This window comes from Orcinus orca, chromosome 16, assembly GCF_937001465.1.
Source record: "Orcinus orca chromosome 16, mOrcOrc1.1, whole genome shotgun sequence".
NCBI classification, from domain to species: domain Eukaryota; kingdom Metazoa; phylum Chordata; class Mammalia; order Artiodactyla; family Delphinidae; genus Orcinus; species Orcinus orca.
The window spans coordinates 23,962,921-23,976,651 of NC_064574.1; the positions used below are offsets into that span (position 1 = coordinate 23,962,921).

Genomic DNA, 13,731 nt, shown 5'->3' on the forward strand with positions numbered 1-13,731 from the left:
TAAAAGATCAAAATATTTCCAAGTAACTTACCTGCATCCCAGAACAAATCTCAAAAATATTTACAGGAATTTTTAAATACATAGCACCCAAAATTCACAGTTTCTAGCATTCTGTGAAAACTTACCAACCATGCAAAGAAGTAGGAAAATATGAACCATATAAAGAGAAAAAAACAATAAACTGAAACTGACCCAGAAATGACACAGATAACAGAATTAGTATGCAACGACATTAAAATAGTTATTATAATTGTATTCCAAAGAGGAAATTGTGTGTATATTAAGCAGAGACATGGAAATTATTTAAGAAAAAAAAAAAGACCCAAATCAAACTTTTAGATATGAAAACTGCAAGGTCTGAAATGAAAAATACATGGATGGGATTAATAGCAGATTAGACAATGCAGAAGAAAGACTACTGAACTTGAAGACACAGCAATAAAAATGATCAAAAATGAGAGAAAAAAGACAACAACGAAAAATTAATAGAGCATCAGTGAAACAACTTCAAGCAGTCCAATATACATGTGATTGGAGTCCTCAAAGTGGAGGCGAAAGAAGGAAAGATAGAAAAAAAATTTTTTTAATGGTCAAAACATTCCAAATCTGATGAAAAATATAAACCCAAAGATCCAAAAAACTAAATGAACCCCAAGCACAGAAACATGACAAAAATTTTGTGAAGACACAGTGTGACCAAATTCCTTAAAACCACTGATAAAGAGAAAAATTTTAAACCAACCAGGGCAAGGCAGTGGTGATCACTCTACCATGTACAGAAATATCGAATCACTATGTTGTGCACCAGGAACTAACATAGTGCCGTGGGTCAATTACCCTTCAAAAATAAACAAGCTCATAGAAAAAGAGATCAGATTTGTGGTTACCAGAGGCAGCGGGTAGGGCAGAGGGGGAATTGGATGAAGGTGGTCAAAAGGTACAAACATCTGGGGCTTCCCTGGTGGCACAGTGGTTAAGAATCCGCCTGCCAATGCAGGGGACACAGGTTCAAGCTCTGGTCCGGGAAGATCCCACATGCCGCAGAGCAACTAAGCCCGTGCACCACAGCTACTGACCCTGTGCTCTAGATCCTGTGAGCCATAACTACTGAGCCCACATGCCACAACTACTGAAGCCTGCATGCCTAGAGCCCATTCTCTGCAACAAGAGAAGCCACCGCAATGAGAAGCCCACACACCGCACCGAAGAGTAGCCCCCGCTTGCCGCAACTAGAGGAAGCCCACGGGCAGCAATAAAGACCCAACGCAGCCAAAAATAAATAAATAAAAATTTTAAAAAAGGTACAAACATCTACTTATAAGATAAACACTAAGTAATAGAGATGTAATGTACAACATGATTAATATAATTAACCCTGCTGTATGTTATATACGAAAGCTATTAAGAGAGTAAATCCTAAGAGTTATCACAAGAAAAAAAAAATTTTTTTCTTTTGTATCTATGTGAAATGATGGATGTTCACTAAACTTATTGTGGTAATCATTTCATGATGTATTTAAGTCAAATCATTATGCTGTATACCTTAAACTTACACAGTGCTGTATGTCAATTATATTTCAATAAAACTGGAAGAAAAGAGAACAGCCATAGCAAAAAGGCATTATTACGTACAAAGGATATACAAAGTTATGCAAAGAGGTTATACAAAGATAAGAAGGTTGGCAGACTTCTTATTGAAAACAATGCAAGCCAGAAGACAGACTTTAATGCAAATCTTTAAAATACTGAGCAAAAACAAACAAACAAACAAAAAACCCTGTTAACCTTGAATTCTATACCCAACAAAAAACTTCTTTTAAAAATTAAGACAAAATCATTTTTAGACATAGAAAAGCTGAAAGAAATGTTAAAGGAAATACTTTGGGCAGAAGGAAATTGTACAATGGAAATCTGGACCTATACAAAGGCATGAAGAACATCAGGAATGGTACCACATAGGTAAATATAAAATACTTTTGTTCTTATTACTTAAATATATTTAAAAGATAATTGTTTAAAGCAAAAGTGACAACTGTGTATTGTAAGGTTTTTAACATATGTGAAGGTAGAATATTTGACAATAGCCCAAAATCTGAGAAGGGAGAAATGGAAGTATATTGTCGTAAGGTTCTGATCCTGTATGTGAAGTGGCATAATATCACGTGAAGGTAGCCTGTGATAAGTTAAAGGTATGTTCAACAAACTATAAAGCAACCACTAAAATAAACAGACAAAGAGTTAGAGCTAATAGGCCAACAGAGAAAATGAAATGGCATCATACAAAATAGTCCAAAAGAAGGCAGGTAAGAAAAAGAATATATTTAATACAACTGAACTGTGTGCTTAAAAATGGTTAAGATAGTAAATTTTACATTATGTGTATTTTGCCACAGTTAAAAAAAAAAAATGGGGGGGGCGGAAATGTGTGGGATGAGGCTTTTTCTCTGGTGGATTAGCAATGGAAAAGAGAGAAAAAAAGAATTGACATGAGAAGAGAGCTGAAATTTACTGAGCACCTCCCAGGCCCTGTGCACACATGATCTGATTCAGCGCTCCTAGTAACCTGTGTGATGATGAGAGTGAACATCTACTATATACTAATGCATCTAGGTAGTGTTCTAAGAGCATTATATATTCATTTGCTTAATTTTATAACAAGCCTATGAGGCAGGGACCATGAGTCGTATTTTACAGACTCTGAGGGCATCGGTGTGCAGGGACGTGGAATCACTTGCCCAGTATCCACACAGCTAGTAAGAGAAGGACCCTGAATTCAATCATAGCTTGGCCCTGGGCCTATGCTCTTAACCACGACACCAGCGACAGACCCCAGGGCACCAGGCCCAGAGGCTTGAGTACTCACCAAAATCACCCTGCTAATCAGTGGTATTCAAACCTGGCTCTGTCTAGCTCCAAGCTCTCTTTTTTCCACCCCTCTCCCTGTGAGAACCTGAAGCAAAAGGGAAAGGCTGAAATTGGCTGCAAGGGTGGGCAGGAGCCTCACCTCGGACGGCCGCGTGGACCAGGTTTCCACAGCTGGTAGAAGAAGGATGTCTATCCTGCCAGGCCTTTCCAGCTCTAGATTTCTAAGATTTTGTGGACCAGGCACTGAGAACCCACAGGATCAGGCACCCCCTACCGTGCTGCGGGCTGCCGGATGTGGATGTCGGCTTACCCTTGAGGTGGGTGTTTGGAGGTCTGTCGTCTATCAGCTGCAGGTGCTGCCAGACCCACTTGTGGTAGAAGGGCGAGGTCGCAAGGTCTATCAACTGCAGTACTTCACAGCTGCCCTGGACACGTCAAGAGACACGAGCAGAAGGGTCAACCCCAGCTCCAGGTAGGCTAGGCTTTGAAGATAAGCTCTCTTTTGTTTTACTTGCTTAATGCAAGTGGTTTCAGGCCCTTTTTAAAAATGAAAATGTTATCTACTCATCATAAAAAATTCAAATAGCTAAAGAGGCCTGAGAACTAAAAAAAAAAAAAATCACCATTGAGGATGTTATTGGGACAATTGGTGAAATTGACTATGGACTATAGATTATATATTATATCAATGTTAAATTCCTAGATTTCAAAAATTATTCTGTGGTTAATTTCTGATCTTAGAAAATAATCACTTAAGTATATAGGGGTAAATGAATATAATGAATGATACTTAACTCTCAAATGATTCAGGCAGGAAAAAAATATACATATATATAGAAGCAAATGTGGCAAAATGTTAATAATTGTTGAAGCCAGGTTAGGGTTATACAGGAATTCTTTGTACTGTTCTTGCAAATTTTCTGTAAATTTAAAATCATTCCAAAACTAAAAGTTTAAAAAATATTCAAATCAAACAAAGAAGAGCATAGAGAAAGTTAAAACTATGTTAATCCTAACACCCAGAAATAACAAGGGTAACACTTTGGTGAATATTATTTCAAACTCTTCTCTCTAAGCATATAAGATGTATAGATACAATTTTTCATAAATAAGTCCTTTTATGTAAAACAGACTCTTGTAACCTTTTTAAAAGCTCAATAATATATCAAGGACATCTTTTTATGCCAAGCAATATGGTTCTAAGCTATTGTTTTTAATGATTGCATATTATTCTATGTATGCCATAATTTACATAAAATTAAAAATAAATAAATATTCAGTTGAGCAAAAGAAGTCAGACACAAGGAGCACATACGATACGATTCCATTTACACAAAGTTAAAGAATAGGCAAAAGTAATCTGTGGTGACAGAAGTCAGAAGAGTGGTTACCTGTGTGGGGGCATTTTGTCTGGGAAAGGACATAAGGGAGCCTCTGAGGTACTGAAAATGTTCTCTATCTTGATTTGGGTGATGCTTACACAGGGGTATACATATGTAAAAATTCATCAAGCTGTAAAAGTTTAGATTTGAGGTCCTTATTGCATATATGTTACACCTCAGGAAAACATTTTTGAAGATTAATATTTAGTTGTTTCTAATTTGCCAGTATTATATATAACTCTGATTTCGTTCAGGACAACAAAATCTCCAGTTTAAAAAAACTCACCACCTTCCCAAACTCTCCGACAGTGGGGCTGGCAGTGACTCAATTCTGGCTAATGAGATATAAGTGGAAGACTGATGGATAAATCTCCAAGGAAAGCTATGGTTATCCTTCCCACTACCTTCTGCCTGAAACTCAGATGTGATGGCTGGAGGTGGAACAGCCATACTGTCACCATTAGGATGAAAGCCATAAACTGTGGACGATGAAGGGAGAAGCTAGAAGGGGTCTGGGTTCTTGATGACTTCCTAGGACAGCTGTTCTAGCACTAGATTGCTTAATTCTAGACTATTAATACTGTGACCTGCAGTGGACAGCAACTTTTAACTGATAACCTTGTACTTACATCTTAATGCCCATAGTGGTCATTGAGGCAAGTACTTGAGTTCTCCTTCCAGGCACATGGCAGGATTATACTTTTCTACCCTTTGAATTAGGCATGGCCTTCTTACCACTTTGGCCAATTTCCTTAGCAAAGTGACTTGTGATAATCCTGGGTAGAAACTTTAAAAGCCAGGGAATTCCCTGGTGGTCCAGTGGTTAGGACTTCATGCTTTCACTGCGGGGGCCCCGGGTTCGATCCCTGGTTGGGGAACTAAGATCCTGCAAGTCGCTCAGCTAGGCCTAAATAAATAAATAAATAAAAGCCATCACTTGACTCTCAATATTACCTTCTCCTGTTCTACTGATCATTGAATCATGGGTCAAGAAGGGCCCATGTCTCCATGTGACATGAGGAGTAAGGCTTCCTGCTGACCTGCTATGATCAGGTAGTGGGAGGAAGGAATATACTTTGTCAATCCACTGAGATCTGAGGATTTTAAAAATAATTGTGGCTTAATCCAGTTTATCCTAATACAATACCTATGCTTGACTGTCTCCTTGGGATTCATTCCTAAAGGTATTATGCATGTTTTAAATTTTGATACGTATTTCCAAACAGCCCTCCAGAAATGTTAGATAAGTTGTTTTCTTTTTAAATAAATTTACTTATTTTATTTATTTATTTTTTGGTGCATTGGGTCTTCATTGCTACATGTGGGCTTTCTCTAGTTGCGGTGAGCAGGGGATACTCTTTGCTGTGGTGCGCGGGCTTCTCATTGCGGTGGCTTCTCTTGTTGCAGAGCGTGGGCTCTAGGCACGCGGGCTTCAGTAGTTGCGGCACGTGGGCTCAGTAGTTGTGGTGCACGGGCTTAGTTGCTCCGTGGCATGTGGGATCTTCCTGGACCAGGGCTCGAACCGGTGTCCCCTGCATTGGCAGGCAGATTCTTAACCACTGAGCCACCAGGAAAGCCCCTGGAAATGTTAGATAAGTTTACACTCTGTCCAACAGTGCATAACAGAACCTGTTGTAATACATCTTTGTAGTACATTGACAACTGGATTTTCACAACCCTTTTAATATTTTCTAATCTGAGAGGCAAGAAAGATACGTCATTTTTCTTATGCATTTCATACTTTATAAAATCTTAATCTTTTTAAGTAGGAATTCTAAAAGACACGTTATAAAGGGTTAAGGTTCAAGATAGATTACTGCTGAACAGGAAGGAGAAGAAGAGATCAAACATTTAATAAGCCCTTATTATATTCCAGGCATTGTGCTGGGAGCTTTTTTCAACATTCATTCAACAAACATTTATCCACCAGGAACTGCAGGTACTGGAGAAACACACATGAGCAGTTCTCTCTGGAAAGACTCTCATGTGTCTTTAATCGCATCTGTATCTGTGGAAAAAACAATTTCACCATGTGGTCCCAAGTGATAAACTGTTCAAAATGAGTTGATTATGGGCATTAATTATGTTTGCAATGCTAGCAGAAATCATGTTCTCCAACTTTGCCACGACCCCAACGACGCACAGCCACCCGATGCTGATTTCTCCCTCTAGTGGCAATATCAGTAAACTACAGGAGTCGGGACAACTGTTTTTAGCAGATGAACATTTAAGCAGCTGGTCAGGTGGGAAATTAAAATGAGAAAAAAAGAACAGTCCCTTTAGAGGTGGCAGGTGCACTTCAACTCCAGCCAGAGGAGCCACACCAGAACATAGCCTGATCTTCTGAATATTCAAAAGAAGCCAGAAATCAGAACTTTTATATAGAATCTTCGCATTAACAATTAAATCAGGTTTTAGCAAAACACTACAAGGGATAAACCAACTCATCTGCTAGGCAAGAGGCTCTCTACCTGCTGTCACTTTGTGACATCTGTATTATTTTTCTCAGAATAAGTTCAAGCATTAGAAATCACCTGTGGCGCTTATTCAGATGCAGATTTCCAGAGTTAATGAAGCAGAATTTCTGGGGTGAGGCAGGACTCTGCCATGCTTACCAAAATTTGAAAATTCTTCCCTTAGATCAGGGGTCCTCCACCTTTAGTGCACATCAGAACCACCCAGAAGCAGATGTCAGTGTTGTCAGAACACAGATTACTGAGCCCCTTCTCCCAGAGTTTTGGGTTTAATAGCTCTTGGGTGGGCCCGAGAATTTGCATTTCTAATGAGTTCCCAGGTGTCGCTGCTGGTCCAGCAACAACACTTTGAGAACCACTGGGTTAGAGGGTGACTGAGGTGAGTGAGCATGTGCTGAGCTAATCTCATCCTCACAGACTTCATGAAGTAAGCACACAGTCCCATTTTACAGATAAAGAAATGAAGGCTAAACCAGATTAAGAACATTCTGCTGGTCAGGATGTAACCATCATACTGAGTAAAGAAAGTCTTGAATTTATATCCCTTACTGCTCATCTCCTCCATCTTTTCTGGTTATACAGTATCAAAAGAGCTTAGAGTTAAATTTGCAGACACATGGCATTCTTGGCTTTGGAGGCAATCACCCCAATATTTTAGGAAAGAGGAAGCAGATATCAGGGGGAGAAAGAATGGCCAATTATTCAGGTTGGCCTTCAGGGCTCTCCACCACCAGTTTCTCTTCTAGGCTTTCTCCCACCTCTCCTCACATGACCATCAGGATTCTCCAAACTTATCAAACTCTTCCCCCCTCCACTGGCAAGGGTCTCATCCTCATCCTCGCCCTCCTCTGGGTCAGATCCTGTGCATCCAATCCCCTTTTAGTGTTAGTGTGTAGAGGCTGGAAACCAAACACTACATTTCGCAAGGTACCTTGAAACTAAGGCTCTGGATGTGATTTGGGTTCCACCAATCCAGTACACCTGGGCAAGGCTTGGTTTTGGAACTGTGGGACATCCACTTTGCTAGTGGAGACGGTGGCTTCCTGAACTTGGCAGAAGCAGCAGCACCAGTGACAGTCCAGTTCTGAACTCTTGATTTGGAGTCGTTTGGGAGTCATTTTCAGTCGAGCCTGTTTCTTCAGGTCTCCCCTCACCAGTAAGTCTGTTAGCCATTTAACATCCTGCAGTAAATCCCTTCCTGCTTACATTAGCTAGACTTGACTGTTCTCTGGGACTGAACCCAAAAATCACAACACAAACACATCCCTGGTGATGCTGAAACAACCGGCTCTTGGGTAAAATGTATGCATGTCTATACATTTTACTGTTATGAAGGGTGTGTTACACACAATTTATAAATAATAATAAAATATACCACACTCTTATTGGAAATTCCGTATAGCCAATCGATTCTCACAGAATGCTTTTATTGACTTTGGCTGAACTCATATCAGTGGCTAGTCTATAGTCACAATTCAACCATAATTTGACAAATGAATTTGCATCCCAATCTATAAATTTAATATTATTAAGTCTGACTTGTACTCTACTGGTAAACTATTTCTCACCCTCTTATAAAGTATATTCATTAAATTAAAACCTCTTTTAGCTTTAACACTATGTCTATCAGAACTTCACCTGTTCATCAATTATATAACTTCTATGATGAATCTATGATGAGTCATTTTTAAATACTGGAAAACATTTCCTTAATTTTCTGCTCTTTACAATGTAATGGCTACAGACCCAGCCCACTTTGAAATTTAATCTGCATTATAAACATTTTCTCTATAGCTTTCTTAAGACAATAAGCAAAGCCATAAATCAAGACCTGACTTAGAGCGTCTGCCTATTTCCATTGTGTGTGTACATACTCCCACCATGGTCGATTTTCAGCTACCAATGGGAAGTCACTGCACGTGGAACTGAGAAGAGATGTGCACAATGGTAGAGATTTCCACCATATGGATACGATGGGCAAAAGTAACTTCAAGAGCATAGATAATAGTAAAATGCAATAAATCCAGGAAATGATAAGTTTTTCAGTAGTTATTACCCTTGTTTTCAATAGTTAATTGTAGGTTTATATAATTTAATTTTTAATAATTATCATGTGTACTGACTTGCAAAATTCCTGAGAACTTAACAATCAGCTCTCTCAGGCCAGGAAGAGCCAGCTCCAGCACACAACAAATCTTGCCCCCTACTTTTGTCTAAGGGCCCAATACTTCAATGCTCATCTCCCACCTCACGTCCTCCAGGAAGCCCTCCTTGGAGCCTTCAGCCTTTCGAGAGTTCCCCATCCTGAATTCTTGTAATTCACAGAGTTTGTACTAATCACTTGGTAGTCGGCATTGACAACTTTGTCTACACTCAGAATCTAGTGGAGAAGATATATATAAGGAGAGAGAACCAATCTTTTCTTTTTTTTTTAATATATAAATTTATTTTATTTTTGGCTGCGTTGGGTCTTCGTTGCTGCGCATGGGCTTTCCTCTAGTTGCGGCAAGTGGGGACTACTCTTTGTTGCGGTGCATGGGCTTCTCATTGCGGTGGCTTCTCCTGTTGCAGAGCACAGGCTCTAGGCGCGCGGGCTTCAGTAGTTGTAGCACTCGGGCTCAGTAGTTGTGGCTCGCGGGCGCTAGAGCACAGGCTCAGTAGTTGTGGTGCACGGGCTAACTGCTCCATGGCATGTGGGATCTTCATGGACCAGGGCTCGAACCCATGTCCCCTGCATTGGCAGGCAGATTCTAACCACTGTGCCACCAGGGAAGCCCCAGAAAACCAATCTTTTCCACCTTTGTATCCCTCCAGAGCCTGGGCCACTGTGTCATGATCTTGGCAAAAACTTGGCAAATGTCTGTGGTGGCTTAACATGTAGGCAACAGGTATACAGGAGATATTAAATATGGGAGTCTTGGGGCAGAATTCTGGCTCTGCCACTTACTAGCTACGTGGCCTTTCTTAAGGCATCTTAGCTTCAACTTCTTCATCTGCAAACTTGGAATAATAATATCTTCCTGGTAGAGCTACAGTGAAGATTTATGGTAGAATGGTACTAGGTGCACAGTTATTCATCAAAGCACTGTTTGAAATAGCAAACGTTGAGATAACCTAAATATCCATCAATTAGGGAACTGGTTAAAGTACAACCATACATATGGAATCTAAAAAAACAGTACTGATGAACCTAGTGGCAGGGCAGGAATAAAGATGCAGATGTAGAGAATGGTCTTGAGGACACCGAGGGGGAAGGGGAAGCGGGGACAAAGTGAGAGCGTAGCATTGACATATATACACTACCAAATGTAAAATGGATGGCTAGTGTGAAGCTGCTGCATAGCACAGCACAGGGAGATCAGCTCGATGCTTTGTGATGACCTAGAGGGGTGGGATAGGGAGGGTGGGAGGGAGACACAAGAGGGAGGGGATATGGGGATATATGTATACATATAGCTGATTTATTTTGCTGTACAGCAGAAACTAACACAACATTGTAAAGCAATTATACTCCAATAAATATATAAAAAAATAAAGCACAACCGTACAGTAAAATACTCATGAGTGGTAAAAGAGAATGAATGAGTTCTTTATGTACTGACATGGAACAACCTACAGAAATACTCTTAAATGAAACAACAAAGTGCAGAACAGTCTGTATAGGATGACACCACTTATGAAAAAGAAGGAAAAAACATATACACATGCATTTGCCTGTATAGAGGGAGAACATGTGGAGGACAGAGACATAGAAACTGGTGCTGGTGGTGGTCCCTGGGGAGGGATACTCTGGGAGAGAGAGAGGAGAGGGAGACATCACTCTTGTGAGCGTTTTGAATTTTGAACCATGTGAAGTACTACCTATTCCAAAATAAACAAAAAAAGATTAATGATGTTAGTAGCACTCCTAGCACAGGAGCAAAGAGCTTCAAAAAAAAAATAGTGACTCTTATGATGATGATGATGATGAACTACTTAGGATTCGAGCAGGGTCAACAATTGATGGAAAGGTCAACTCAAATCCCAAGTCCCAGCTTCTGGGAAGAAGAGCTTTGGGGTCAGACAGACCTGGGTCGAACCCTGCCTCTGCCCCTCATCAACTGCGTGATCTTGAACAAGCCACCTAACCTTCCTTTCCACCTCTGTAAAATGGGAATAATGACAATATCAACCTCCTTAAATTTTCTTTTCATTATCAACCTACAGAGCAGGGGGCAAAGCAATTCACAAAACACAAAATTCAGATAGTAAACAAACATGATTAATCTCACTAGTAATCAGAAAAAACCATAAGCTAAATCCTTAGTGAGGCAGTAATTGCCACATATTAAATTTAAAAACTTTTGAAAGAATGATGGCAGAGGTTGGTGGCACTGGCAAAGTTGTGTGTTGCTGGGAGCTAGAGAAAGTGGATCCCTCCTTGTGAAAAGCAGTTTGTTCCAAGAGTCATAAAAATGGTGATGCTAAGTAATTTCAATTTTGGAAATCTATTCTGTGGTGATGAGTTCATTTGTCCCTCTTCCTGGAAAGTTGTATAATGTGGTCGTATTACTTTTACAATTTAGAGATTATAATTATAAAAAGTGATCTGGAAATCTCCCTGGTGGCGCAGTGGTTAAGAATCCGCCTGCCAATGCAGGGGACATGGGTTCGAGCCCTGGCCTGGGAAGATCCCACATGCCACGGAGCAACTAAGCCCGTGCGCCACAACTACTGAGCCTGCGCTCTAGAGCCTGCGAGCCACAACTACTGACCCCAAGTGCCACAGCTACTGAAGCCCGCGCGCCTAGAGCCCGTGCTCCACAACAAGAGAAGCCACCGCAATGAGAAGCCCATGCACCGCAACAAAGAGTTGCCCCCACTTGCCGCAAGTAGAGAAAGCCCATGCGCAGCAACGAAGACCCAATGCAGCCAAAAAGAAATAATAAATAAATAAATAAGTGACCTGGCATCATCAAAACTCAAGAGCCAAATGCATAATTTAAATATGTATCTGTTTGTAAATAAACATGTATATGAGCTGAAGAAGGGGGTACCCTCCCCACACCTGCCCTCTTTGTAATATAACAGCTATATCTTAACATTCACGGCAACCCTCTGAGGGAGGGAGGCCAAAGTGTGTCCTTTGTCTTTTTTTTTTTTTAACATCTTTATTGGAGTATAATTGCTTTACAATGGTGTGTTAGTTTCTGCTATATAACAAAGTGGATCAGCTATATGCATACTATAACCCCATATCCCCTCCCTCTTGCATCTCCCTCCCTCCCACCCTCCCTATCCCACCCCTCTAGGTGGTCACAAAGCACTGCTGATCTCCCTGTGCTATGCAGCTGCTTCCCACTCGCTCTCTACTTTACATTTGGTAGTGTATATATGTCCATGCCACTCTCTCACTTCGTCCCAGCTTTCCCTTCCCCCTCCCTGTGTTTTCAAGTCCATTATCTACATCTGCCTCTTTATTCCTGTCCTGCCCCTAGGTTCATCATTTTTTTTTTTTTAGATTCCATATATATGTGTTAGCATACGGTATTTATTTTTCTCTTTCTGACTTCACTCTGTATGACAGTCTCTAGGTCCATTCACCTCACTACAAACAACTCAGTTTTGTTTCTCTTTATGGCTGAGTAATATTCCATTGTATATATGTGCCACATCTTCTTTATCCATTCACCTGTCAATGGACACTCCTTTGCCTTTTTAAGTAGGATATGGGCGCTCAGAAAAAGACGTGTTGAAGACCAGGGCTCTGCCGGTCACCTGGCTACGGGACATTAGATTAGGCACGCTCTTCCCAGCTTCACCACCCCACCCCAGACCTCTTACCTTACACACAAACACGATGGAAGACGATTCTACAAAGTCCTTTGAGATCAGCTGCCCATATGAGAACTTCTCTATCTTCCCCAGCATTACGAGCTTCCAGAGCTTCTCATCGGACCAGGAGTGAAACAGATCCATCTTCCTGAGGGGAAAAGCCTGTTAGACTTCATCGCCCTCCGTCACCAAGGGGGCTCAGCACTTAGCAATTTCCAGAAAAGCAATATGTTCTCCTGCTCTTGCAAAGGCCTGAGGCGGAAGATTTCACGCCCACCCTGCTCGCTAGCCTAGCCTGCAGCCGGTCTCCTGTCACTTGTCCTTTGCTCCCCTGCCCTCTTCTCAAGGCCCTGCCCTTCAGCTGCTCCCCTCACTGCGCCTCAGACGCACCCGGGGTGATCGGAGCTCTGCTTCTTTCACTTCCGCTCCTCCCTCCAGGAGCTTCTCCCGGCTGAATCCCCCGCCAACCTTGTTACCACTGAGCTACTCCCATTCCAAGGAGCACCCAAGAGTTCCTCACTTCAGCTCACTGGTTATCCTGTCCCCCAGCCCAGCAGTCCAGGCCCTACCTTTGGTTTGGGCAGCTCATTCCAACCCCTGTCTCCTCCAGCCTATTGGCTTCAAATCCTCAGCCCTGGGCCTGGGAATGGGGGAAGTCTGGACTCTCCTCTTTTGGCCTGTTTGTGCCCTGTGGTGAAAGGCCCACCCGGCAGTGACCACCCCTTCCGCGATCTTGAATCTCATACACCGCTGATCATGGGCTTCCCTTCCCTCGCAGGTGGCCCCGCGGGGCTGCCAACAAAAATCATCTTAGATCTTCTCAGCTCCAACAGATTATGAGCTCTGAACTCGAGTGATTCAGGCCTCAACCTAGGCGAGGGAGCACCGAGTTCTGTCCAGGGCATCAAAGGGGAACAGGGTCAGTGCCATGCCCAAGGAGGAGAAGGGTCTGGAAACACAGGAGGAAAACAGGGCCACCACAGAAGGAGCACCTCCTGGGCCAAAACTGAGCCACGCACTTCCCACGATCACCTCATTTGATTCTTACAATGACTCGGGAGAGAGGAATTGTTATCCCCATTTTACTGCGCAGGAGACTAAAGCCCAGAGAAGTGAAGTGACCTATCTAGGGTCCCATGGTGGATAAGCCTAAGAGTTGAGATTAGAACACGGTCCTATTTTTCTTCCACTGTATA

At 41.8% G+C, this 13,731-nt stretch overlaps 1 protein-coding gene across 7 annotated transcripts in view; it reads right to left on the minus strand.

Annotated features, from left to right (window-relative positions):
* CNBD2 (cyclic nucleotide binding domain containing 2) overlaps positions 1–13,731 on the minus strand; it is a 70,131-nt gene that overhangs the window by 27,169 nt on the left and 29,231 nt on the right. For all 7 annotated transcript variants that reach the window (XM_033433636.2, XM_049699073.1, XM_049699072.1 and 4 more), the window contains 2 exons: positions 12,545–12,683; positions 3,176–3,290 (listed from right to left, as the gene is read on the minus strand). In XM_033433636.2, coding sequence (XP_033289527.1) covers positions 3,176–3,290; positions 12,545–12,683 — 254 coding nt within the window. The remainder of the gene's footprint in view (positions 1–3,175; positions 3,291–12,544; positions 12,684–13,731) is intronic.